The sequence below is a fragment of the Telmatherina bonti genome (assembly GCF_933228915.1).
Source record: "Telmatherina bonti genome assembly, chromosome: 6".
Taxonomy (NCBI): Eukaryota; Metazoa; Chordata; class Actinopteri; order Atheriniformes; family Telmatherinidae; genus Telmatherina; species Telmatherina bonti.
Genome location: NC_136624.1, coordinates 35,681,152 through 35,692,950, shown reverse-complemented (window position 1 = coordinate 35,692,950; position 11,799 = coordinate 35,681,152). Strand labels below are relative to the sequence as shown.

The 11,799-nt window shown below is 37.8% G+C and overlaps 1 protein-coding gene across 1 annotated transcript; it reads right to left on the bottom strand.

The window, feature by feature from the left end:
• Positions 1–27: 27 nt before the first annotated feature.
• LOC306757300 (ATP-dependent RNA helicase DDX19B) lies at positions 28–11,799 on the bottom strand. Its single transcript, XM_079242312.1, has 12 exons — positions 11,615–11,799; positions 10,951–10,990; positions 10,700–10,795; positions 10,414–10,549; positions 9,012–9,104; positions 7,007–7,109; positions 6,759–6,873; positions 6,502–6,679; positions 6,053–6,290; positions 5,581–5,743; positions 2,388–2,579; positions 28–2,179 (listed from the first exon to the last, which is right to left on the bottom strand). The coding sequence occupies exons 1-12, from the start codon at positions 11,669–11,671 to the stop codon at positions 2,118–2,120; spliced, it is 1,473 nt and encodes a 490-aa protein (XP_079098438.1). The 5' UTR covers positions 11,672–11,799; the 3' UTR covers positions 28–2,117.

The window sequence follows — 11,799 nt, the reverse complement described above, 5'->3', positions numbered from 1 at the left end:
ACACACAGAAATGAGCAGATGGCCAGATAATGAACATCTATATGTTCCTTTAATTCAACATATTAAGAATACATAACTGTGTCCATGAACGCAGCTCAGCTACAGAAAACCACACGCTTTGAATCCATCGTGGTCTACTGATGACAGATAGCTTGCGTTAAGCCAACTTAGTCTACTCGCTTATGAACTGGGTTTCATAGGTACAGTTAATAAGATGTAAAGCAAGCAGGGGAAAGTGTGTAGTTCAACGGCCAAAACTGTGTCCATGGCTCTCACACAGTGGCATTACAATATGGATAACAAAGTGCACACACTCTCACTGATAATGTATACATCCGAGTGTCCTAATAAAACTGCATTCACTGCTTCTTCCCTCCCCCCAAAAGTCTTCAGACCATTCCTATGTATTTCCAGCACATGGTCACTTTTTTTTAATTTGGCTGCATCTGTTCAGCAAGTTGGAGTGGTTTTCCAGTGAAAGGTCCATAACAGTCCATTAAAACCAGAGTATCGGCAGCAGTTTTCTCCATGCTGCTGGCAGAGATGAGGTTTGTTGCAGTTGCTGGTTGTGACGTTCCAGCACCTTGGTCAAAAATATCAGATATCACTCTTTTTTTTTTTTTGTTCAGTCACCCAACCAATGCAATGTGAACTGATTTAGGCTCACTGTATTCAAAGTGCTGCATCTGTCATAACTGAACCTCATAAGGAATGTTTTGACACTTCTTAGAAGTGACAAACTTGATAATTCAGCCACACTTTTTCCTTTAACATAGAATTTTAAATATGTACACATGTACATTTTTTAATCCATGCAATCATGATGGAGCAACAGAGGGTCTGATTGGCATAGGTCCTCAAGTTATCTCAGCATTTGGTTTAAAAAAAAAAAAAAAAAGTTAATTCACACATCCTTGAGACGTTAATAATTCAATATATAATCAGAATTTCAAGTGTCAGTCAGAATATTAAGCCCAAATGTCTTAGAATATCAATAACAAAATCATATGAATATATATAATGCACTTGAGGAAGGCATTGCGTATGTTTTTATAACTCACAATCCTTATAACGGCACAGTCTGAATGAAGAATGTAGTTCAGCTTAAACTGGAAACCCTGATTGACAATGTTCTATGAAATGTTGAAATGCAAAAAGACAAATCACATCAGACCACACTGGTCACATTTTGAGTTTAAATGAGATTTTGAGAGTCTGATGAAGGAACAAAAGACTTTTCATGACTGCTCAGCAGTGGAGCCAAGCTTTTTCTGATAATGGCCATTTTTGAGTGTGAAAAAAAACAGATGGCATGTGTAAGAGATGTTTGGCTGATGAGTGGATAATCACAGAAACATCTAAATGTCTATTCTAAAGTCGGTAATATCTCTCTAGGCAGCCTTATTTTTGGCATTTGACTACACACCCTGATGCTAAACATGAGGTTATTTCAGAATTCATTTGTCATGTAAATACAGATTGATAGTATTTGAAATCTATCACAGGTTGATAAGTTTGCATAGACCCTTAAACCCCAACCAACACCATCTGAAAAACAAAGATTTAATTAACTACCACTCGAAGCAGCATACCCAAATTCACCCTTTGTACTGTTTGAACGATAAAACGGCATGTTAGAAGCTGTAGCAGTTCACACGATTTGGTTACATTCATTTATTCTTTGATTCTTTAAAATAAAAAAAAAAATTTTAAAAAGTGGCACATTATATATTTTTCCTTGATAATTTTTGTAAAATCTTTACAAATGATCTCGTAACATGCCGACACTGAAAAGTGGTTTTTAAAAAATGGTAAGCGTTCGATGAAATATGCTACTATGCATGCTCTTTTAGCATCACAATACACATCAATGAACTCAGACTTTATTCAAGGAAGTACAAAGAGTGAAATAGGGTATGTTCCAGAAAAATACAAAACACTTGTCTGAGAGACATGTCCACATGTAAACATATGCTGTGTGAGTGTTTTTGCTCTTTTCTCCAACAGCTAAAAATAAAAGATAAAAGCATAAAACACTGTAGGAGCATACAGTCCTTGGAGAGCGAAGAGAAAGGGAAGCTGGGCCAGCATCCTCAATGTGATCACACCCGCTCCCTTTAGCTGGCAATTTTCTCAATTTCATCCAGATCATCTGTATCTAGTCTTTCAATTTTCTTGTCTGGAAAAGGAGAGAGCAGAGTTTAAAGGATTCGATTGGAGGATCACTGAAAACCATCAATTTACTTATCTGATAAGAATTCAGCAAAATATAGAATATATAGGGGATGAATGTAGACTATAAATGTGATCCTGTGTGTGTGTGTGTGTGTGTGTGTGTGTGTGTGTGAGAATATGTATTAAATGTGTGTAGCTGCTGTGTGACTTACTGAAATGCTCCTGGATCCTGTTGAGGATGTTCATGCTCATCTTGCTGTCCACCATGTTGATGGCCAGTCCCCTTTTCCCAAATCGGCCTGTGCGTCCAATCCTGTGCAGGTACGTCTCATTGTCAGGGTTACCGTCCTTGTCAACCGGCAAGTCAAAATTGATCACCACGGAAACCTGCTCCACATCTATGCCTGTATGTGAAAAGAAAAAAAGCAGGGACAAGAAAGGAATGTTAAAAGATGTTTTCTGTGACAAACAACACTGGGGGCAGGCCTCTTCAAATGGGGACCCGTGGGCCACATGCAGCCCAGAACCAACTTCAATGTGGCCCAGCTTATGCAAAAGAATAATGATATTAATGAAGAACCTTCCATCATTCCTGCGCTGATTAAGTAGCCTACAATCCTAGTTGTTCAGACCATGAATGCAACACTTGGTTGCCTAGCAACATGAACCCCAGTGCATTGTTGTGTTTTGAAGTTGTAAGAGTAGAGCCAGCAAGCATGTCGCTCTCTGTCCCAAAACGCAAAATTGACAACAAAAACCGCAGCTTTAACCCCGTCTGGACTGATAAGTATTTGTTTATTTTGCCGTCATATTCGAGCGCCAAACCGATGTGTTTAATATGTAATGAATTTGTGGCGGTGTTTAAAGATTATAATGTCAGGAGGCACCACATTGACAAGTTTAGTTTGATATGACTCTTTTTTTTTTTTTTTTTAAAGTTAGGGGAAAAATAAGCTCTGACTGGATATTTCATTATTTTAATTTTCCTAGTGGATGTACTTCTTAGGACAAAGTGAGGGATACATGAGAGTATGAGGTCGGTCACAGAGCTGTTTATTTTCCTCAGAGAGTCCGCTAGTTTTGGGGTGTTGTGAACTCTATCTTAATTGTTTCAAAGAAGTGGACTTGATCCGCCTACAAACGTAGGTCTCGGTCAAGCGGCAACCTCCAGCAGTAAAAAGTGAAGTCGATGCGGAAGTGCATAAAACTGCAGTTCCCCCTTCATCCACTAGGGGCCGGCTACAAAACAGAGCAAATCCCCATAGACTCCCATGTTAAAAAGGCCAACTTCACGGCAGAAATAAACATGTTTACAGCCTGTTTCAAAAATCCATTTTCGGTTTATAGGTCAGGTTTACCTTCATGACAACTGTGGGGGGAGTGAATTTTTTTCTAACTCGCCCATTTTAAAGTAATTTAATCTCGAAGTTTGGCATATTTAGGGGCGGGTCCTTTTGATTGACAGGTACCGATCTCCGGCTTCAAGTCAGATTAACGTAGAACAACCGCGGTTTTTAGCCGGTTAACAACGTGACTTAGCTTTAGCCCGCTTACCTCCGTTAGCTGGGTAGCTCCCGTTATCTCAGGTTTAGCTCGGTTAGCTTTTAGCTACAGAAAGCTCAGAGTTTGCCCGATGTCAATCATCCGCCATGACGCTCACGGCTGCCCTCTCAGCTCCACCTCTTTGCCCATATTTGTATTTTCCAGGCGAGACGACGCGCATGACACTGCCAACATGGCGACGGTTGGAACCGCCCGCCGAGCTTCAATTCAGCTCTTCAGAAACCTACAGGTGACGTCATGGTGACTCCGTCCATCTCATTATATACAGTCTATGGTCTCGGTCCATTTCAAGTGGAGCAAATACAGGAAGCAGACGACAAAACAGTGCATTGTGGGTTCAGCCATCATGGGCAAACATAAGCAAAACAAACACATGTAGGCTGATATGCGGGTCTGGACAGGAGAAATGGCTCATGGTCAGAATCTGGTTAAACTTCTGACAGAAATCAAGTCAATCCAGAAAACTAGGATCTGATGCGGCTCCAAATTTTATTGTCTCTGTTGAGAGGAAAACATTTTTCATGATGTTTTGATTTGTTTGACAAATGCAGTTAGGGGGACCAGATCTTCTCTCACCAAATGTGGGACAAAGACGATGAAAATGTGGGACAATGTGAGATTCCACTCTTTCATGACAAAGTTTTTTTTTCTATTTTTTAAAAAACCTTTATATTCTGATCTTTGGTAATTAAATTACTATCCAAACATAACCAACCTGCTCCTAGATTTTTTTTTTTAAATTGAAATTCAAGTTCTCAGACAAAGGGAAACTGTAAAAGCTTACATACTATTTCCTTGTTCCTTTCACGTTATCAAGAATCAAACCGAATTAGCAGTCGAGGCTTTATCAGGAACATGTCTATTGACTGGGAAGCCTCCCTCTGAATAATGTGTTTTTCTGTGATTCTCGGATTTTTGGTGCTGTTTCAAGTCATATTCTCCGCCGTGTGACACGGAAAAATTACTCTGACAAACATCACAAAATATCCTGACAGTCTCCTTGAATAGGTTTAACCCAGGAATATATGCGTTTCCAGTCTTTGTTGTAACAAAACTTTCTTTTCTTCTTCGCTGCGGTCGTGTCCCTGTTCTCCATGATCAATCAGTTGTTTTTCTAATTTATTTTCGTTAGTTGGTGCACTGGTGCCTCCTAGATGTGCATTAAGTCCTGCCTCCTAGTTTGATTGACATGAATGTAAATCAAATCAGCAGGTGGTGTGACGTGACAGCCGTCAAATATTTTGCCACACACAATTAGTAAAAGCCCGTTTTGTTTGTTTTTTTTCTTTCACAAAAGTGAAGACTGGTCGTAACAATGCGGGACAGCGTCCCGTTTTGTGGGACGTGTGAAAAGTAATAGAAATGCACACAAAGCGTGACATCTGGCCACCCTAAATGCAGTATAAACGGGGCTTGTTCCAGAGCGATGTTGCAACCCCTAACCGTCCAATTGGATGTTGTCCAGCAGCCTATCCTGATGCAAATGCACCCTGACATACCTATTGTATTTATGCATGTAGAGGATGCATAAATGGGCATTAAGACAACTTCCCATAGTTTAAACTAATGTCTACATATTGACATCAGGTTCTTTTCAAGGCAAATGCTGCAATGAAATAATCTGAGAAAAGATGTACAGATCATTACCTCTGTAACATAACTGCATAAATCATATTTTGGCCAAACTGTGATAGTTTGGACAAATTCTCCTAACACTGTTGACTCACTGTGTATCACTGCTTATAAAACCTTGAAATATGACAGAGGTAGTTACGGTATTAGGCTAACGATATATCAGCTAAATGAAAGTCATGATCTTTCATGACAACACTTGGTCTTTACCTCGAGCACAAACATTTGTGGTCACCAAGACTTTCTCCTTTCCGTCTCTGAAGCGCTCAATGACAGCAGCCCTCTGTTCCACCTGCATTTCTCCACTGAGCAGTGCTACCTGGTGGCCTTCTCTGGACAGCTCTCCTGCCAACCAGCCTGCAGTCTTCCTTGTCTGCATTATACACACACAGAGAATATTTAATAGCCACTTTATCTAAACACCTAAGGAATTTGATTTCTTTCAAATTAGGTTAAAGTATTTACAATAAGAGTCAAACTACAACCAAAAAAACTTAATAATGAGCATAGTACCGCTTCAATGAATAACGATCACTTCCACAAAAAAACAAATTTAACAACTTGCATAGCTTATATGTGATAAGGTACCTGGAGGAAATTTTTTTTGATTCAATCTATAGATTTGTGCAATCAATTAAGCTTTAAAGTCAGAATCAATTAATTTAATGGTGAGTGAACCCACATGACAGAAGATCATGGCCTGAGCGATGGTGATGGCTCCGTAAATGTTACAGAGGGCTTGGAACTTCTCCTCCTTACTGGTGCACAACACATAGTACTGCTTGATAGTATCCAGTGTCTCCTCCTCTCTCTTCAGCTTAATGATGTTGGGATCAGGCACGATACGCTTAGCAAAGTTCCAAACACTCTCTTCAAACGTGGCTGAGAACAGCAACATCTGGCAGTTTTTAGGCAGCATCCTGCGAGGCAAAGATGTGAAGAATATTTTATATCATCGTGATCTTAACCAGCATGCAATGTGCTTTAGATAAACACTGTGCTGAGTAAACAAACAAGATTAGCAGTGGTTTGGACATAAAGCATGAAATAAGAGAGAATAAAAAGAAGGTTTAAATTAAATACAGCTGCAGTAAGCATGCTTTAGTTTCACATTAGTTCACTTCAACTAACCTTTGGATTCGGATACTCTGGTCCTGGTGACCCTGTGTGGCGATCATGACGTCAGCCTCATCCAGCACAAACACTTTGATCTTTTTCGGGTCAATAAATTTGAATTTACTGCACCAGTCCAGCATGGTGCCAGGTGTGCCAATGACTATCTGCTCCTGCAGTCTCATACCCCGCTGCACTGCAATAGACACAAGACAAAAACTGTAATTCATGTAAGGGAATAAAGACGCAATGTGGCATGAATTATGGAACCTTACATTTATTTCCTCGAATGGCATAAACTAGTTTGACTTCGGGATAATATTTGCCCATCTGCTCGATGACTTTACCAGTCTGAAGTGCCAGTTCATAGGTGGGCGACACACAGAGGCACTGATGAAAAGAAATGAAAGGTGTTAAAGATGGTCAATAATGGTTAAAGCTATAAGAAATAATGATAAATGTATTCAGCAATTAAGACTTAAATTCCAATGTTTCTAGGAAGGTAAAGCTATTGAATACCAACCTGGGGATATTTGTTGTTGGGGTCAACATGGCTGAGCATGGCCAGGACAAAGGCAGCTGTTTTACCTGTTCCTGACTGAGACTGAGCAATCAGGTTCTGTGGACTTTGGGAAACAAAAATGAAACAGTAAATAAGACAGAATTTTTTTTTTTTTTTTAAATTCAGAATATATTCCACAACCTGCAAAAGCAGATCTGCACCATGGATACAAAGTAGAAAAGGTTGTTTTACTTATCATTTACAGCTACTTCAGTTATAGTCCAAATACCACTAAATTAGCTTTGTAACCATAGTTACTCCGAATACTGAACAATGATCTGTAACTTAAATCCAGCTCTAGATGTTTGAGTCAGATGTGAATCCAGAATATGAAAGTGAGTAAAACAATGAAATTCATTAAAAACATGTCTGTGTTTGATAAATATGTTCATTGCCCACAGTTTTGCACATCACAGATTATTTAGTTCCTCTTTCAGTTTGTCCCCATACTTATACTTTTCTATGTCCGTGTTAATAGACAAAGTTACGGGAAATAGTAGTAAAATGCCTACTGAGGCGTTTGTTATCCAAGGCACAGATCCTGATTTAAACTTTTAAAATGATTTGTGAAGTGCATCAAGTCCAATGAAAGCAAGCCATAGTTACTTGTGTAACTTGATGTTTCTGAGTAGCAACAAATACTCTCTGTTGCCAAGGGAACCAATTTATAAACACAAAGTTTTTAAGCACTGTTCCTACTGAATGGTTCGGTACAGTCAAGTTTGGAAGGTTTACAAAGGTCCAGCCGATTCGGGTGTGCATTTCCACCACCACTGGGCATGCACGGTTTAAACCAAATGCCTGGCATGGCATCAGACAAACAACATGAGGTTGCAGCAGTAGCTAGGAAAGTTAGTATTTCCACAGCCAACCAGACCATGGACTGACCAGCAACAGCGCGTTTGTTCTGAGCTTGCTTTTGTCATGTGCAGTGACATTTTTCTGTCTACCAATCAATAGATTGTATTGTTTGGGGCCAGTAATTTCACCCTAACTATACCGGACAATTCTCTTGTGGAACTACAACTGAAGGGGGCCCAGAAAATCTTGGTTTGGTTATACGGGTCTCTTTTATAATGGAAAGACACAAAATAGTCCACCCGACTGTTTTGGTCCAAACCAAACTGCTCAGAGGAAACTAGGCTTTAGCTGCCTTTCACTCAGAGAGCCTGTGATGTGATGTTTGTACCAAAATACACTCACTAGCCCAACTCCAAAACAACAAAGATATCTATTTCCCATTTCCCTTACTGCTTTAACTTTGTGTCATGCTTTTTACAATAAGAATAAAAAAATTAAAAAAAACCTTCATTCGTGTTGGATCAGCTTTGAATTATTTTTAGCTTCAGTCTCCTTATGCAGCCAGTATCACATTGGGAGTTGATCAATAAAACTGTCGTCTATAAGCGAACAAATCTAAATAACTACTCTGATGACCAGGAACATCAAACTCCATTAGCTGATAGGTAAATGTTTAGAAAAGCTGGAGACAACAACTAGCACTCACGAACACATTTTGTTGGAGTATTGTAAAGTGTGGGTGAATCACTCATTTCTTACAGCACAAAACCTTCTGCTTTTAAAAATGGTCACGTCATGATGCACAACATGCACACTACAGATGAAGTACAGTTTGAGGAAAATTTGACCACACAAGTAAATCTAGAAACTGATGTGATAGTGGCCAGGTTGCTGACAAAATACTTTGAACTAAATTCCTTCTGCATGAAAGTACTAAACATGCTTATACCTTTTTTTTTCCCCCTTAACTTTTGGTTGTTGTTACAGGTGTTAATACATACTTTAGAAACTTCAACAAAACAAGGGAATATTGGAAAACACGCCACAGGCTCTTTGAAGTTGTTCTCCAACTTGTCGGGATGAGAGATTTCAGGAAATGTTCAAAAGCTGACACTCTGCTCGAGGCCTCCACAAAGCCTTTAGAGAATTTAAAAGCTTTACTCACGGCTCCGCCAACATCATAGGTAAGGCAGTTTCCTGGATTTTGGATGGCCGATTGAATCCCATGGCATACACTCCCTGAAGCAGCTGTGGTTTGCTACACAAAGGAGAAGAAAGATAAATATCAGGTCTTCAGCAAATCATTTGACAGATTAACATTTAAAACAACTCCTAAGAGAAGAAGCACATTCCTCTAGCAGATAAAAAGCTGAATCCTGGTAGAAACTAGACTTCGATCAGCAGCTATTTCTTGACCGCTTTAAATTTCCTGGTTTGGTTTGTTTTTAAGAAGTTTGACCCATTGATTCCAAAGTACTATGTTTTATGAAAAACTTAATCAAAATACAAAAATATTGAACCTTCCTGTACTGAAAAACCAAGTCAAATACTTTCCAAAACGGCAATAAACTGCAAAAACTCCATTTTTCTTAACTCTCAAATTTGATATTAATTTAACCAATTAAATGGATAGTCTCTGCTCTACAAATTAATAAAATAAAAATACAGACACACCAGAGGCTGCTCTTTCCTGTGGTGACCTTTGCAGCATTTAGCTGGTCACTAGACGCATGATGCTATTATAATTTATACCAATGACAATTAAAGGCCTGATGTGTTTTGACCATTTTTGTACATAAATTACTGATTATTAGGGCTGAGACAATATGTTTTTGTCGGTTGACTTCCAATTTTTTTGGTGCCGATTCGATTTAGATTGTGATTCTCACAATTCTGCGATATTGCTGATTTTTGTAGATTAAAAACATTTTTTGAAAAAAAGTACAAAACTATTTTTTGCTCGTCATTTTTCTTGATTTCAGTTAGGGAAAAACAACACAGTAGCCAGACCATCATTCTGCTGCTATAATGCCCAAGATAACAAGTAAAAAGATCAACAAAAACAATAAAAATGACAAACTTTTTTATATTGGTTTAATTTTATTTGAGAAAAAAAAAAGATCTATTTAAAAAAAAAATAATAATAAAATCAAAGTTTGATTTTCCCCACCCCTACTGATTATATTTTTTGTACATTCCCAACTTGTTCTCTGTGAACTGTATGCAATAATTCTGTTATTTTAAGCATTATAACAACTGCATATTATATATATATATATATATATATATATATATATATATATATATATATATATATATATATATATATATATATATTTAATTGCACTTCAGTGAAGAACTAACATAATATAATACATTGGTGGCAGTGATGAGACTTGCATGACACGAAACACCCTGCAGCAGGAGAATAAATCTAACCAGCACAGATTTGGATGTACTGGACAGTTATCGGCCAATCAAACTGAAATCACTTCAGGGAGATGGAAGCATCTCCACTTTATTATTGTAGAAAAATACAAGACAAACAATAAAAAGAAATCACTTACAGACGCAATTCTTCAAAGGATTTTACAGAATAAAGCGGTGAGTTGGGATCCTTCTGAAGAACTTCCACTTGATTTGTTGTGTTGACAAGATTATTCCTGATCAGCTTGTTCAATAATGACTGAGCTGCTTTATCCTCTTGAAAAAAGAAAAAAAAAAAAGCACATTGGGTTATAAGATATCTTAAAATCTCAAGAAACATTCTTTGGGAAAAGTCTAAACTAGTATCTAAAGAAGGATGATAAAGAATATGAAGATATCACACAGAGTTTATATGTAAACGCTTACCTTTATCGTCCTCTTCTGTAGTTTTGCTTTCTCCTTCAGCATCTGATTTTGTAGTTGTGCTGCTGCTGCTTGTGACTGAGGCGTTTGCAACCGTACCTGCAAAAGGTTATTCAGAATTTGTGTACTTGTCTTTTTCCTGTCTGTAAAGCATCTTGACATGGCATTGCCGTGATTTGACGCTATATAGATAAAGTTGAATTGAATTGAATTCCTGAAACGTATATTAACACGATTTAGATTTACACACTTACCATTTTCTTCCGGTTTATCTTTTATTTGAAGGCTACCGATCTGTGTGGACAAACGTTAAAGAAATTAAACTTAATAAGGAGAAACATCTTTGCAGAGCATCTCTTACCTGCTATCCTGGTGAAGCTAATCTGCTGGGGTGCACGCATAGACCGTATATGAAAGATATTAAAAGATTTTATATATATATATATATATATATATATATATATATATATATATATATATATATATATATACACACACACACACACACACACACACACACATACATATATATATATATATATATATATATATATATATATATATATATATATATATATATATATATTTTATGTTTTATTTGTATATTTTTTATTTATATATTTTATTTATATCAGATATCTTTATTTACAGTCTATGGGTGCACGCAGTAGCCCAGCGTGAGCTAACATAACTTAGCATTCACGTCAAGCCGGCAGTTTTGCATGCGGGTTATAATAAAAACAATAAAAACTTTTGGGGAAAGTCTAAACAACATTCACCCAACATAAAACAACACTGTCACAGAATCATGTGTAGAGTTCAAAAAGAGCAAAATTAACTGAGTTTTACTAACATTTAAACAGGCCACAGCATCATGCTAACAACAGGTTAGCTTGTATTGCGTCAGTTTAGCCTTACCGATTCTGCCGCGGCTTCTTGCTCATCCACTGCCAGTGCCCAGGAGTCTGTAGCCATAGTGGGATAGATTTTTCTATTATTGGTGCACTCGTAATAATATAGGTATGTATTCTAACTCGGAATGATTACTTCGCAATGTGAAAGTAACTATTTGCCCACAATGGCGTGGCAAACCCGATCCTGGT